The following is a 17,195-nucleotide window of genomic DNA, read 5'->3' on the forward strand; positions in this document are numbered from 1 at the left end:
GACGGGTCCCTGTGTTTAGTCTTGACCCTTCTGTTTGCAGCGTACCCTCCTGAGAACATACTTGCTCCTAAGTCCATCCACAGACATCTAACAATCTGGGCACTCAAGTCCCCCACTTTCTTTCCTTGACCGTCCGTGGCGAACACCAGTCTTTCCCACATCTCAATTCCCAGGAGTCCTTCCTCACTTTGCTTCCAACTACACCCTGTCCTGTGCTGCAATATTTTCCTTTCATACGTCTTATCGTTCCAAAGCAACTCTCTGTGAGGTGTTTGAAATTAAAGTCTCACTTTATGCCCCACCTCCTAGAGTGCTTGGCGCAGTGTCTGATGGCTCACAGTTGTGGTGAAAAATGAAAAAATTGATGATGATCAGGATGAGTAGTCCAGATCCTTAACTCATCAACTACTCATCTCCTCTCATTGGTCTCCTAATACTGGAATCAGGGCTCTTTTAAAACCTAATACATGTATAAATGTCGCATTTATCTTACTTGGGTCCTGTGCAACCATATTATGTTCCCTTTACTCCAAAACACTTTTAGAGCAAATCTTTTCCCCACCATTGCATTATCCATAGTGCCTAATTATTTAGGAACAGAGCCAAAGAGCTGGATTAAGAGGGGATGCAATTTTAGATCATCTCGTTCCATGTTTTCATTGTGTAAAAGAGAAAACCAGGACCCAGATGGGGGAGATGGCTTGCTCAGGATCACACTAGTTAAAACATGGCCAATTTGCTCATTCTGTGCCCAGACTGTATGATAGCATTAGGAAAGCAGAATATCTTTGTGTTTTATTTTAAATATTTTTTGTGTTCTGAATGATATGCCTGTGGACCCTAATTCTTCTAGCCCTCTCCCTATTTCTGAATGCTCATTTTCTTCTCAGCGCTCCAACCAGAAAAGAACATGAGAGTAAAAGTGCCTGAGTGACAATGTCTTACCCAGAGCTCAATGGTGGGGAGGGCTCTGCGGGGCTTATGCTGGGGAGTCCAATCACCCCTCAGAGTCTGGAGCTGGGAGAGCTTCCTGCTCACTTCTTTCCCCTCATTTACAGTCACAGCGGGCACTCCTGGGGCTGGAAGGGAGTGCAGCACTTTGACGGAGCCCTGTGGGAGTCAGTCACACCATTAGAGTCTCCTCTCCCGTGGCCTGTGTCCTTGTTAGGTCCTCACAGAGGCAGAAGCCCCTGGGCCTTTAGAGCAGCCCTCCTGGGGTTGCCAAAGTGGTCTCTCAGGGAGGGCACCGAGACACAGGAAGTTCATCAGCCAATGGTCCTTTGTCACCTGGGAGTTCCCTTCAATAATAGTAACTACCTGCCCAGGTTGAGATAGAACATCTCTCAGAGAGATGATTTTTTTTTCCACACAATACAGTAATTGGGGTGGAAGCCCAAGTTTCAAATGGGTTCCTCTGTTGTGGGACCTGTGAGAGAGAAAACACATATTTATGTGTGTATGTACTTATACATGTATATATATACACACACACAATATGCAAACATATAAACATAAATAAACATACAACTTCTGCAGAACAAACAGGGAAGAAATCATGATCCTCCTTTATGGATGAGACTGCTTCACTATTTCTTTACCTATATTTTAATTTCTCTCCTTTGCTATTTCTGCATCCATTTTTCTCTCTATATTATTGTATGTTACAACTATTATTTCTCCATATGGTCCTTAGACATATATGGAGAGCAGAAAGCTTTCACACTATCCCTTTCTATTCTCCGAGACAGACAACATACTCCTCCTCTACCCTCCCTCTCCTCCATGCTTACTTTAAATGTAGCAGGATGGGAATTTCCATGGAAAACAGAGAGCAAAGCCTTCAGAAATTATAGAAGGGAGCACTCACCTGTCTTTTGGCTTGTTTCCTAGTTTGTTTTACACCCCCTATCTGATTTGTTTTATTCTACTTCACTCTAAGTAAATTATGCACTTTGTGCAGCTACTGTGTTTGGAACCATAACCTTTTATTATACAGAACATACAATTTAGCAAAGAAATGAAAAAGTACAAGCTAGAGGGTGACTCTGGATCTTAAAAGGTATTGAAATATCTATACAGAACACTCAGTAATGTGCAACTCAGTGAACTTTCACAGATTAAATCTTTATGTAAGGAGCATTCAGAACAGGACAGTGGAAACATCTCCCAAATTTCCCCCACGCTCCCTTACATCCAACACAACTCCTCTCCTGCCCCATATGTGACCAGCTACCCGACATCTAACACTGTAGGTGGATTTTACGTGTTTTGGTATTTTATATAAATTCATTCATACAGTTTACACTCTTGTTTCTGCTTTCTTTCACTCAACATTATGTTTATGAGCTTTACCCCATGTCATTTCATTGTAGTTCTTTTCCTCTTATGGCTGTTGTAGAATATACCACAATTTGATGTTATTTATTTACCTTCCACCATTTCTTGTGCTCTTCATTTCTTTGTGTAGTTTGGAATTTCTATCTAGTATTATTTCCTTCTGCCTGAAGAATTTTCTTCAACATTTTTTGTAATGCATGTCTACCGACAATAATTTCTTTCACTCTTTTCCTGAAATTGTCTTTATTTCACCTCTTTAAAAATGTTTATTTTTTTATTGTGACATAACTTGCATGCCATACAGTTCACCTATTAAACTGTGCAATTCAGTGACTTTTAGTATTTGTGCAACTATCATCACAATCTACTTTTAGAATATTTGCATCACCCTATCCTTCCCCAATCCCTTACCCCTAGCATTTGTCTATTCTGGCCATTGCATAATGGAATCATACAATATGTGGGTTTTTTTCAACTAGTTTCTGTCACTTAGCATGAGTTCAAAGTTCATTCATACTGTAACATATATTTTAATCCAACCACATCAATACTTGTGTTAAGCGTTCACATTTAATGCTAAATAATGTTCCATTTTTGGATATACCATATTCTATTTATCCATCCATTATCTGATGGACATTTAGGTCATTTCCACTTTTTGACTATTGTGAACAGTGCTTCCATGTATGAGTTCTTCCGTTCTCCTGGGTAGATATACGTAGGAGTGGAGTTGCTGGGTCATCTGGTGATGATATGTTTAAACTTTTGAGAAACTGTTAAACTGATTTCCAAAGTGACCGCACCATTTTACATCCTCATGAGCAGTACCGCGGTCCTGTTTTTGGACCCTTCCCTCCACTGGTTACTGTCTGTCTTTTGATCATGCTCACATCAGTGATTGTGAGGAGTCATATGAGGCAAGTAGTATCCCGTCCATATGAGATCCAGGAAATGAAACACCCCGTTGGGCAGCCAATGTCACATAAATGGCTGGGAGAACAACTGAGATTCAAATCCAAAATCCTGAGACAGGGTTCTTTTCAAGGCAAGGTAACAGGAGAGTAAAGGGGCAGCTCATGTGTGAAAAAGAAGATAAAACCGCTGTAGGTAGGAGCAACAGGTAGGATCAGGAGTTTGTATTAACAGTGCGGTGTCCCTGGCCTGTCTCTGTCCTCACTCAGGGTCCAGGAGGCCAGTCACATTTTAGAAAGATCTTATTATCATTGGAAGGTATATGTTTTATTTGTGAATAAAGAAGTAGAGATCCAGAAAAGATAACTGAGAGTAGCACACAGTTAGTGATTAACAAGGGTTGTCAGTATTACCCAGAGATTTAAAGGGCAGAGGTAGGACAAGCTGAAGCTGGTTGTACAGGAGACAGGGGCATGTTCAACCGGAGTGGATCAAGGCACTGTAAAAAAGAGTGGGGTCCAGTAGTGATTAGAGTAGGGACCAGAATGTGTAAGTGAGAGGAGTGGGTCAGATTCATTATATTTTTCATTCTTGACATTTTTATTGATACTCAGCAAGTTTAGACACTTGTTAGATTCTGGACATACAGCAAGTAACAAAACTGACATAATTTCAGACCAAATACAGTTTATAGACTTGTAGGAAAGAGCAACAAATTATATCTATACTGATAAATAGTATACATAGTATCTATCTATCTACATATATACATATAAGTTGTGATACATATTTGGAAGGAAACAAACATAATTTAAAAGAGAAAAAAATGAGTAACATATATTAGGTAACATACATTAGGTGATCACATATATTATCCTCTCGAAGATAATGTCACTTGAATGTGACATTTGAACAAACACTCACAATGAGAAGTGAACCGAATGAAGCGTTGGGGGGAAACAGTGCGAAGTTCTTGGAGCCATACAAATCTTAATGTATTTGAAGAACTCAAAGAGTTCTGGCCTAGGTAGGAAATTTAAAGCTGTAAGAGTAACTCAAGCATCTAGTAAGACAGGACAAAAAAAGATAGGAAGATGGATTCGAGGAATAAGGAGAAAATGAAAAGATAATGATGCAATTGAAGCTAAGAGACAAACTTTTTTAAGACGTAAGAACTGGTCACGTGTATCAAGAGTTCAAGAAAGAGGAAAGACAAGCAGGGTCTAATGGATTCAGCATGGAGGTCATTAATGATCTTGGCAAAGTATTGTTTGGAAGGTTGAGCCAAAGCCAGATTGCAACGGGATGTAAAGTGGGTAGAAAGTGAAGAAGAGGAGGTAGATTGTGTCATTAATCACATTGAGAAGTTTAATTGGAAATGAGAGCCGAGAGAAATGCACTTCTAGCTGCCTGAGAATGTATGCCAAGGAGATATGTGTGCTTATTAAGAAGGGAGATTCTAAAGTATTCTTAAATGCTGAAAGCACGGATCAAGTACAAAATGGAAAACCATAAAGATGTAGGAAATTAAAGAAAAACGTAAATTATGTCTTTGAGAAGGCAAGAGGAGATGAGATCCATAGAGGTGTGATAATGGGAAGATTATTCACGGTCAGGACAAAGATGCATGGAACTTTTCTGAGGCCAACATTGAAGTGGAAGAAGGACCTTGGTAGAGAGTCAGTGGTGAGTAGGACTAGCTCTCCCCCCTTTCCGGGAGATGGTCCTCTTGATGGCCTTAATGAGTTCCTTGTTACGAAGACTGTAGATAATTGGGTTGACCAGTGGTGTCAGTACAGAGTAGACTACAGCAAGTGTCCGGTCAAGTGTCAGTGAGTAGCTCTTCTTTAGGCGCACGTACATGAAGATGATGCTGCCAAAAAAGATGAGAACCACAATGAGATGTGAGGCACAGGTGGAGAAGGCCTTCTTTCTCCCCGCTGCTGTTTTTATCTTCAGTACAGCACCAATGATTCTTCCATAGGAAACCATAATAAAGAGGAAGGTGGTAAGAATGATGAAGGCATTGATGGCAAAGTCAACGAGGACATTAGTGGATGTGTCCTTGCAGGCCAGGCTCAGCAGAGGTGGAAAGTCACAGAAGATGTGTTGAATTTCATTATAGCCACAGAAGGGGAGCTGGGAGACCAGGATGACTTCAGAAATGGGACACAGGAAGCCACAAGTCCAACAGGCAGCAGTCATCTTGCCACAGAGTGTTAGGGTCATAACTGCGGGGTAGTGGAGGGGCCAGCAGATGGCCAGGTATCGGTCATAGGCCATGGCTGTAAGAAGGTAGCATTCAGAGGCCCCTAGGGAGTGGAAGAAGTAGGTCTGAAGGAGGCATCCTGCAAAAGAAATGGTCTTCTTCTCGCTGAGAAGATTGGCCAGTATCTTGGGGATGGTGGTGGCTGTATACCACAGCTCCAGGAAGGAGAGTATACTGACAAAGTGGTACATGGGTGTGTGTAGGGCTGCATCCAGTCGTATAACTAAGAAGATGAGCATGTTGCCACAGATAGTGAACAGGTATGCCAACAGCAGCAAGACAAAAAGCCAGCCCCTGATGTGGCCCACTTTGGGGAAACCAAGGAGTATGAACTCAGCTAAGCTTGAGTGGTTGTGCGGTTCCATGGAAGGCGGAGGTGGGGGAGGGAGGGAGACAAAACTGGGTGGAAGTGACTGCCTAACCCAACTCAAAACTTCATTTCTCTTTATTTATTTATTTATTTTAATAGAGGCAGCATTTTATTACTATTACTGCTGCTACTGGGGATACTGCTCTAAAGATAACAACTGCTAACGCTCACAACGCATCAAGCATTTTTACAAGTGTTTTGTATTTTACTTAATTTTCACACAAGCAATGAGTACCATTGTTATACCCATTTTACAGATGGGAAAGTTCAAGAGCAGAGAGAATGGTGAGATGATGACACTCTTCTTTTTCTTATAGACACCATGTCACAGAAACAGGATTTGAACTCATACCCTCCATGCTGTCTACACTATGTGCCCTTCCCCAAACATTCTACCCCCTTCCCCAGGTCATAGTGTTTCCTTCAGTCAGATTCAAAAGGTGGGTTTTGTATATGAGATGAATGCAGTGGCAAATCTTATGGTTCTGTTCACAAATACAAATACTTCTCGAATACACATGTGTCAGGCAGAAGGAATCCGACTTCAGCAAGGTGCAGTCCCTGCCCCCAGATAGCTGATAGCCTCGAAGGGAAAGCGGCACACCAGTCAGTCATCCTGGTGTCGCCTGAGAAGTGCAGAGCTACGGAGTGCTGAGGAAGAGGCTCGTTCCTCAGCCCAGGGTGACTGAGAGGCTTCTCAGAGGAAGAAACTCCCGAACTGAATTTTCCAGAACAGTAGCAGTTAGCTAAAAGAAGAAAATAAACATTTCAGACAAAAATCCCATGTGTGGGCACAGAACAGGAAGCAGCTGGACCTAGGGAAATGCATGTTCCCCTCCGCGGTGTCGCAACTGGGAGTTTTGCCCAGTGATTTGGGACCTCAGATGTAGTTTTTAAAACATCACTGATATTTAACTATTCTGACCTCCAGCTCAGAGACAAAGGTGTGAATTTGCCTTGCGGGTATTGCTGGTGAAAAGACAAGCAGGGTGGTTCACGACTCAGAAGGAACCTGATCAAGAGGCAAGAAGCATACATCCTGCATGTTCAGAAAATCGATGGTAATCAGTAGAGGTGGGGAATGCATAGCTGGCTTGGTGAATTTCATACCAAAAAAAAGTGTTGCACATTCTATCCGTTTTCAAGCACAGCGTAAAGCAAATGCAAAAAGAGAGAGAGGGAGAGAGAAACCACCAACACAAACCATCACAGACAGTGTGACTATAGATGCATAAAAATGGTAGCCAGTGACAGCTACACCATGTCCCATATATGTCTCAGTGCCTCTGGAGAGCCTGCCCAAATTCTAGTTTCCATGCTGACAATCTGCTGTGTCTTACTTATTTTGTAATCCTAGTACTTGGTACAATGGCTTTCACTTCAAAGTATTCAATGAAACCAATTTTTTAATCGAACTAATTAATTGAATAGTAGAGCCCCCATACTTTCCCCTCAGCTCATACCACCCACCCAAACCCCAACATTGCCCTTAAACCCAAGTGCCCTGCAGTGCAAATAAACTCCTAAGTTTGATATTTTAAAGTGCTCAATTGATTCAAAGCTATTAGTGCGTAAGGCACTCTTCTTGAACCTCTTGTATCTACAGGGACTGTGCATTCACCTCTCTAATTATAGGAGACTAATGACGTTAAAACAGAAATCTTTGCTTCATTGCGTTTCTGGTATCTGTGCCCCTCTTAACCTTTTGCTTCTGGTTTGCCCCTCTTTCTTTTTTCCCTGTCCGGCAACTGCTTCTCATCGTTCAAAATTAGGTCAAATGCCAGCTCTTCAGTGAAGCCTTTCCTGACTCTCTTGGAAAAAGTGACCGATTCCTTCTTCCACGTTTACAGTGCCCACTTAGCATACTGTACCAACTTTGTAAGGAGTCTGTCTTCCCAGAAATTGGCAAGATCCTTGAGAGTAAATGTAGTACTTTGTTAACTATTGTATATCCCCACAGATGCCCAGAGCAACAAGCACAGACCTGTGAGCTCAGTGAATGCTTTGTGAATGTACTTGAACTTTTTTGTAGCCTGAATTTAAGTTATATTCTTCAGCTGCACCTGAACACACCCTTCGTCATCCCCATTGGCATCTCAGGCTCAATATATCTAAAGGAACTTAGCATGGTAAATTTTGTCTTGCGTCCCTTCCCCTAATCCTGTGGAAAAACCCATTATTCTTGCCCACCCAGACGAATTAAATTCAACAAGTATTTTTGATCATCTTTGGTGTATAGTAACTGTTACTGATGATGTTTTCTCTTTCTACCTATTAGCTTTTCTGAAGCCAACTGTAGATGTAGGTCAAGGCAAACATGGCATAATTCCAGAAGCACCCACCCTCTGGATCTAAAATTCTGTCAGCAAGTGTCTTTAACCCCCCAGTTGGAGAGCCTACATACGGCCCTCTCTGGGTGAAGTCTTTTCAAATACAGCTGCTCCCGAAATGATACACCTCCTTAGATCTTTGTATTCACAGTTCCCATGTCATGAGTGATTTTCTCAGAAGACCCCACTTTCTGCCCTCCACGCCAGCACATAGCCAGTCTGTGGTCGCACACAGGGCAGCTTCCTGTCTCTCAACATTTTCAAAGCAGGTGTTAGCACAGTTAGCCACTCTCTTGGTTGTAGAGCGAATTTAAGTATCAAACGGGGGGATCAGGATGATGGGAAGGACCTGGTAGTCTATGATTCTCAAAACCAGACATTCCAAGTCCTTATTTAAGTCATCTTTTCACTAAGCCAACTCCAATTCAATTTCAAAATATTAGCTGTTTTCAAATCCCTTATTGTAGGTCCCACGTTTCACATCCCCAATCTGCATCACTAGCGTGGTTCTCGGATCACCTACCAGAAGCCGCACGTCGCCTGCATCTATTTCTGTCTTGCTAGGCTCAGACATACGTGGGAGACGAAGACTGGATCTAGGAGGCTTTTCTCCTCTTCAGAGAGTCCAACCCCAAGGAGCAGGGTCCCCCGAGCCAATCCTGTTTCAGGCCACAAGGGGCACAGGCAAGGAAGAGACCTCCAGCCCCAGAAGCAGGTGAGAATCAGGGCCAGCCTCCTGGGAAGGCACTTGGATGGATTCCACGTCACCTTCCATTACCTGGCTCCGAGAAGTTCTCCCAAATGCTCCCCATCTCACCATCCCTTCCTTGACACCTCCCCTCTCCCTATCACCACCGACTTCTTAACACAGACTCTTGGACTCTGGCTCTGAAAACATGGCCCCACCCTCCCACCCTTCTTCCCATAATCACATGCACCCTTGCATTTCCTGTCTGGCCTCACAAGTCCAAAGAGATTTTGTATTTCACCAAATCTTTCTAACCAATTACTTCCCCTGATCATGTGCCTGATCCAGCCCTGTATCGCTCTTCCTTCAGGAAGCTTCTCTGATAGGAGCTGCCTGTTCTGGGAGGTGGAGGGAAGGCAGGGGTTTTGGAGTCTCAGAAACCTTCATTTCAACCTCAGCTCTACCAAAATATCCATTTACGGAGCCTCTGCAAGGTCACACATATCTTTCCAAGCACAGCGCATGCACGAATAAGATCCTCGCAGTTACTCTGTGAGGTGGGTGCAATTGTAGTCCCATTTCCCATTTGGGAAAACCAAGGCAAAGAGAGTGTAAAGATGTGCCCCAGGTCACACAGCTGGAAGTGCCCATGCTCTGACTCGAGAACCGTGTTCATCACTTCTAAGCTCAGAAATGTTGGTAGCGGTTGGAGAAATGTACCCGAGGTCTCAAGTGCTGCCCATTTCAAGGCCTGTCCTCCTGAGCCCTGCTCATTGCCATGCGCCCTTAAGCTGTCCTGTGTGTCTTTGGGTCTATGTTGTCCCTGCATAAGCGTGTACGGTGAAGGTTAAGTGAGATGAACACAAAAAGTAACCTCATTCATTCTAGAATGTGTCTATATGCCCTCCTGCTTCCTGTCCTAGATGTAAATGTTTGTTAATTAAACTCCTCAAAGTAACTCTGGAACCACATCGAAGTTACTTCTCTTCCAGCCTTATTTTCTTCACCCTTAGAGAGAGCGCATCACAGGCATGGCAATGCCTTCTGGCCGAAGGATGGAAACACACCTGTAGTTTCACGAAATCAGCTCTACTGACTCGCCACCTTGAGAGGGTCACACATCATGTGCACCGTGCAGGGTTTCAGTAAGGGGATGTTAGAGCGGAATTTCTAAGGGATTCGTGTTAGGTGGTCTGGGGGCAGACTCAAGGGAGCAGGGCTTGGTCTGAATTGGATTCTATGATTGGGCATCTTAATGAATCTTACCCAGAAGGTAGGTGAAAGCTGTAATTGATAAAGAAGCAGTCACTCATATTCCGCTAGGAGAGGGAGATTCCTTTTTTATGGTTTGTATGGTGATCTCATGTTTGTACATGCTTATATGTGATTATTAAGTGGCCTTTTTCTTTCTCATGTTATCACAATCACAGAGGGATCTAGTCTGATGTTGGTATTGTGAGAACACGATAGCTGAATGTCTTTCTCTTTCTCAGATAAAATACATAAAAATGGAATATAGTGTCTAGTACATACGAGGTGATCCACATACTTTGCTTCTTTCCCTCCCTGCCATGATGCCATTTTCCTTTCTAGTGTTTTCAACATTAATTTATAATTTCCCAATTGAGGAGTTCACTGTATTACAAAATAAAAGGACCAATCTGATCGTTAACATTTTAGTTTCCATGAGCTGAAACTCAACTCCTTGTCCCTCCCACACAATGGTCCTGAAGCAATCGGTCCGGACCCCACACTAGACTCTAGATTCACAAAGACTAGAACACAGCTTTCATGTCCTGCCTTGACTACCTTTCCTTCCATCCAAAGATCCTCCAACTGAGCTGCATGTGTGTTGAAGTACCTCAACGTACTGGTCCCTCTTTCTCAGATTGGTTTGGCTTTGTCACTGTCTTGCTTACTGAAAACAGCAATGAGACTACAAAGACTTCATATAAAAATAAGAATCAGCTACATCCCCTAAGTTTTTGAATCACGCTCCCCTCTGCTTAGGACACTCCACAACAAAATCCCGGTGGTGTGCGCATCTGTTTGGGCCCCCCTCCACCAAGGTAACGCCTCCTCATCCTTTGGTCTCCACCTAACATCCCTTAAGAGAAGTCCTACGTGACCACATTACGTAAACACCCTACCTTCCCACCTCTATTCTGCTCACTGCAGCCTGGTGACTCTTTTAATAAGTACATGTTTTAATTATTGATTTATATGCTTATTTCTCTCTTTTTACCAATAAATTATAAAGTCAGTGAAGACAGAGACCAAGTTTGTTTAACACTATTATTCAGTGCCTGGCATTGTTCTTTTGGAACAAAGTAGATATTGAGTAACAGTTTGTTGCAAGAATTAAAGAAAGGTTTCCCTGATAACTATCCCCATACCCCCCCATAAATGTACTCAACATTTACAACCAGGATAGACCAGAGTCTCCCCTTATGTTTCCAGAGAACTCTGTACTTAGGAATTCATCTCATTTCTAATAACTTATATCCAATCTCTATTGCCATACTGAATTTTAAGCTTCATAAAGGCAGAGATCATGTTTGTCTATTCCATATTTGTCTGTTCCATGCTAAATTCCTCTTGTCTAACACAGTGCCTGGCATAGGGAAGACCCTAGCAATACCTTAATAAATAGATATAAACATTTCTCCCTGTCCATACGTGTTTGGAGGGTTTGTCGTGGTTATTGTACTTGCTTTATTTGTTTCTCTGCCCAGACATAAGACTCTTCCTTACCTCCATTACGGTTCCTCTTGTGACATTCAGTCTATTTCCCAGGAGCTTTTCGAGGTTGTTAGATTCTGACTCTGTCATCTGCCAACTTCATGTCGCCTACAAACTTGATGAGTATACTCTAGGTTCCCTTTGAGCTTATCAGTAAAGCTTTTGAGTGTCATCGCTAAGACCCTTGTGACAGACCCCTAGGTCTTTTCCTTCAAAGTTATTATAAAACACATATTCTTTGAGAAAAGTTGTTCATCTAACTAGAAGATCTCCTAACAATGCTTTCACCCAACTCACACCTTCCCTTGTCTCCCCAAGTGTGTGCAGGGCATGCTCATAGGACTAGGATCATGCAGGCAGAGAGAAATAGAAGGTAAGAAGCCTTGGGAAAGAGCTGAGCAGAGCTAAGAAAAGTATTCTGCAAAGCACCTAAGGATGCTCTCTCAGAACCAGAACCATCGGTGGGGAGATGCCAAAATTACAAACAAACATGAAAACAATAAGCAGCCACTTTATTAATTTATCCTGAGCATATAATTTGTCCTAGGATTATAATTTAATCTGTCAACGTTTACCAGTCTATACTTTATAGGGTAACATGTAAATACTGTAGGAAGGGGTGGGCCAACTTCTTATTGGAGCCACATAGTAACTACTTCAGCCTGTGCAAGCCCTTTGGCTGTGTCACAACCATTCACTCTGCTGTTGTAGTGGGCAAGGAGCCACAGACAATACCTAGAGGGGACCGATGGGGATGGGTTCCAACCAAAATCTATTTCCAAGACAGGCTACAGATCTGATTAGGACCGTGGACCATAGTTGGATCTGCGACTGTAATGTAAAAATCTCTTCCATGCACACACACTTTGTTTTGAATAGCATTTCTCTGACTCTAGTGTTTTGACACTGCTTCCCTTTGTCATGGTCCCTGAAAAGATGTCTCTCGGCATCCCAGAAAGCCTCCATCCAGCTTAAAATTCTCAAGTGCGTGGAGAGCAAATAGATATTCTTCAACAAGTTTTCTCTCATTTGAGCTTCAAAGCAATCTATACGTATAAGCTTTTTCCCCCAAGAGAAGAGGCAGAACTGAAATGAAACAAACAAAAGCATTTATTTGGGGTCTTATCATTGTAATTCGGAGAGCAGAGATTCAGGTGGCACCCCAAATTGTGTCCTCCTAGGGAACAAACATCAGGGATTTTTAAAGACAAAGGGGACATGCACACGTGCGTGCGTGTGTGTGCGTGTATGTGTGTTATTTACAAAGAATTTTGATTGGTGTTGGCAGCATAAAACCCATCTTGGCTGAACATACTTGGTGGTGGGGGTTCTCACCAAGCAAAGTCTGTTACCCAGCGAGCTGCAGATATTCACGCAGAGTCCTTGGAATACTTGCGGTTTGGCCCAGTTCAAAGTACATGGTCCCACCCGGTGAGGACCTGCATGAAACCCACTTCTCTAATGGCCCCCCCCCCCAGCACCACCATAAACCCCCTGACATAAGCTAGCCCATTTCAAGTCACTTGTCACGCCTTGCAGAGCGCACATCCACCCTGCACCCTGCCACCCAGAACTCGTCGGCAGAGTCCTTTGTGTGACTTGCAGATGGCAGAGATGACACCCACCAGCCCCCATGACAGCAGCGGTCACAGGGGAGTGTCATATAAACCCTGTTGAAGAAGACAAATGAAAATTGCAGAATAGCCACCCACCAGGAAAGAAATAAGCTGTAATTAGAAGGAAACTATAAAGCTATCACTTGGACTTCAAAGTTTGTTTAGAAACTTTTAAATAAATCTCTTGATTGTTATTAATAAGAGAAGCATAAGAATAGAATTCTGTGAGCCCCTGGAAACCAGACCACATCGTGCACAGGAATCACATCGAAGCAAGCCTCTTAGATGAGATTCCTGCCGACGCTGCCCGGAAGTCTACCCTGGGCACAGAGCATGTCTGTTTTGTTTCCATGTTAATTTTCATTATGCAGATTATTTAGTAGATCCAAGCGCATCATAAACCATGTCTACGATGAGAGACTATGAATGGTTCATGACTTTACTTGTGGCCAGTCATTTCAGCGATATCTGAAAGTATATCTCCCCCCCCCCAAAAAATGGCCTTTGTTTTCCAAGACAAAAACTTATGAAAATTCAGAACAGCTCTTAATTTCTAAAGTGATATTCACATTCACTTTCTTCTTCCCTTCTGTTCACATGTGTAGGAATCTAAATAAATAAATAAATAAGTAAAAGTCCTTTGGCAATTTTTATGCTGAAATTATGTGCATCTTTTTATAAACCATGGCAGGCACCCTACAACCTCTTGTTCCAGATTCCAAATGCTGAATATTGTTCTGCTTGTCATGTGTATTTAATACTCCCCCACATGGCCCATTTTAGTTCTACTTCTAAAAAGCCATTAGAGAAAAGATTTACATTCAAAATAGTTCTTTATTATATAAACCAAAGTTTAATTTATAATTTCTTCTAATGCTGTCCCTTTCATAGGCCACTGAGTATAACTGAATTATTTTATAAGTCTGACTCACCTGATGTCTGGTGGAAATGCTGTCACCAACCCCCTGCCCCACTCTACCCCCATATGTCACCTTTTCTCCCCTTTCTTCTTGAATGTTATGACTATTCTTAACTTTGGGGAAGATTGTCAAATCCCATGAACACCACATTTGGAAATTGTGTGAGATATTGTTTTATCAAAAGGCCAATTCATGGGACGCCTGGGTGGCTCAGTCAGTGAAGCGTCTGCCTTCAGCTCAGGTCATGGTCCCAGGGTCCTGGGATCAAGGCCCACATCAGGCTCCCTGCTCAGCGGGGAGCTTGCTTCTCCCTCTCACACTCCCCCTGCTTGTGCTCACTCTCTCTCTGTCTCTCTGACAAATAAATAAAATCTTAAAAAAAAAAAAAAAAAGGCCAATTCAGGGTGCAGACATGTTTTCCTAATATTGATTTCCCAAACCACGAGTGTGTTCTATCTCATCATGATTTATAAAAGTGTTCGATAATGACCTTGAATATAAATTTATAAGAATTTCTCCAAAAGTTTGAACATCTTTTGTTAAGTACTTTATATATATTTTGCTGCTATAATGAATTCTCTTTTTTAAGATTTTTTAAATTCAAGTTCGTGAAAGAAGATATACAAATGGCAGACAGACACTTGATTTCTCTTTAATTATATTTTATGATTGCTGTTGTTATACAATAATGCAATTGGCTTTTTTTTTTTCATTGAATTGTGACCAGCACACTGGTCGACCCTCCATATCAATATTAATAATTTATCTGTGGTTATCTATGCTTCAACATAAGTAAGAATACATCTAAAAATAATTACAACTGGGCGCCTGGGTGGCTCAGTTGGTTAAGCGACTGCCTTCGGCTCAGGTCATGATCCTGGAGTCCCGGGATCGAGTCCCACATTGGGCTCCCTGCTCAGCAAGGAGTCTGCTTCTCCCTCTGACCCTCCTTTCTCTCATGCTCTCTGTCTCTCATTCTCTCTCTCTCAAATAAATAAAATCTTAAAAAAAAATTAAAAAAATAAAAATAATTACAACTTTTCCCAGTGTTTATTCTTTTAATTTCTTTATTCCTTTTGCTTTTTGCTGCGATAACCAGTACCTCCCACAGCCATTAATCTTGTTTCACTCTCAATCTTAAAGGAAATGGTTTTCATAATTCACTATGAGGTCTGCTGCATGATTTTTAAAAGTGCCTTATCAGGGGCGCCTGTGTGGCTCAGTTGGATAAGCATCCACCTTCTGCTCAGGTCATGATCACAGGGTCATATTTGCTGCTAAGAAAAAAATGATCCCCAATTAAATACAAATGATTCTTAGGTCATCCATTGTTTTGCTGTTTCTATGCCTGAGGTTTGCTTTCTTTTTATACTCAAACCTCTTTGAATGGCCCTATATTTAATTTACTGAGCCACACATCAGGCTCCCTGCTGTCTCTCACTATCTCTCTCTCTCTCTCAAATAAATAAATAAAATCTTAAAGAAATAAAATGCCTTATCAGGAAGGTTTTTTTTTTCTATTTGTAACTTTGTTGTAGTTTCTCATTTTTAAATTATGAATGATTATTGAATGTGTTTTTATTCCTGCATCAAAAGAGATAATCATCATTTTTTTTAATCCATTAATATGATAAATTGTACTATTCACTTTTCAAATGTTAGGTCAATCTTACATTCCTGAGATAAACCAATCTCAGTCATAACCACTTAGTACAGATGACTGAATTTGGCTCAGGGGTATGGGGAGGGCAAATTTTGCATTGATGTTGATGAGTGAGACTGGTCTCTGAGTCTTTCTTCTTACACTGGTTTTATTTATTTTGGAATCAGTATCAGGCAATCTTCTTAAAATGCATCGTTGAGTGGTATTTCCAGGAATTCTGTTCTCTAGAGGGGCTAAACACAGTAGTTGCCTTTTTCTTTAGTACTTGGTACTACCTGGGTTTGATGTTTTCTTTAGAGGAAAATTTTTAACTAATTTGCTATTAAGATTTTCCACTGCTTTTGAACTTGACGTTGATAATTTTAAATTTCCTAAAAACAAATCTAGCTAACTAATTTTCGTTAGTTGGTGTATATTGTTTATAGTTATCATCTTATCATTTTAAACTTTGTGGCTTAAACGGATAGTTTATTTTTCATTCTTCATATTTCTTATTTTTACCCCTCTCTTCCTCTTGTTGGTTAGTCTTGTCAGGAGTTTTATTCTTTTTTTCCTAGAATGAACTCTTTAATTTATATATCCTCTTTGTTGTATATTTTATTATATTAATTTCTGCTCCCCTATGTATCTTTTTCTTCCTTCAACTTTCTTCGTTTTCTTCTCTGATATTATTTTTCTTAGTTCCTACTTTAGACTAATATTGCACATTCTTTCTCTTACAATGTAAACATTTGAGGTTACAAATTTCTCTCTAAGAAGCACTTCGGCTTTACCAAGAAGTTTTGAAATTATGATTTTTTTATTATTGTTCAGGTCTGAATGTTTTATACTTACCTTTATAATTTCTTCTTAGATTCATAAGTTGTTTAGAAGTGCTCTTTTAAATATCAAAATATGGACATTTAAAATTTATCATTTAGTTATTTATTATAAATTTACTTATGTCATGAGTTAAAAGCCAGTCTATATAATATTAATTCTCTTAACCGTGTTGAGGCTTATTTTATTTGACTTTTACGATTGACAAATAGAAATTGTTTGTATTTAAGGTGTACAATTTGATGTTTTGATTTACGTATGTACTAGTCCCTTCTTTTCTGTGGGTAATGTGTTCCAAGACCCCCAGTGGATGCCAGAAACTGTGGATATACATACACATTATGTTTTTTTCCTGTACATACACACCTGTGAACAAGTTTGATTGATAAATTACAGCAAGAGACTCTTAACTATAGGAAACAAACTGAAGGCCGCTGGAGGGGAGGGGGTAGGGGGATGGCGTCACTGGGGGATGGGCATTAAGGAGGGCACTTGTTGTGATGAGCACTGGGTGTTATGTGCAAGTGAC

General features: G+C 41.2%; 1 protein-coding gene across 1 annotated transcript; it reads right to left on the reverse strand.

Annotated features, from left to right (window-relative positions):
* Window positions 1–4,929: 4,929 nt before the first annotated feature.
* Window positions 4,930–5,883, reverse strand: LOC110573438 (olfactory receptor 6N2). Its single transcript, XM_021681934.1, has one exon. The coding sequence runs from the start codon at window positions 5,881–5,883 to the stop codon at window positions 4,930–4,932; it is 954 nt and encodes a 317-aa protein (XP_021537609.1).
* Between the last annotated feature and the right edge of the window lie 11,312 nt (window positions 5,884–17,195).

This window comes from Neomonachus schauinslandi, chromosome 6 (genome assembly GCF_002201575.2).
Source record: "Neomonachus schauinslandi chromosome 6, ASM220157v2, whole genome shotgun sequence".
NCBI lineage: Eukaryota > Metazoa > Chordata > Mammalia > Carnivora > Phocidae > Neomonachus > Neomonachus schauinslandi.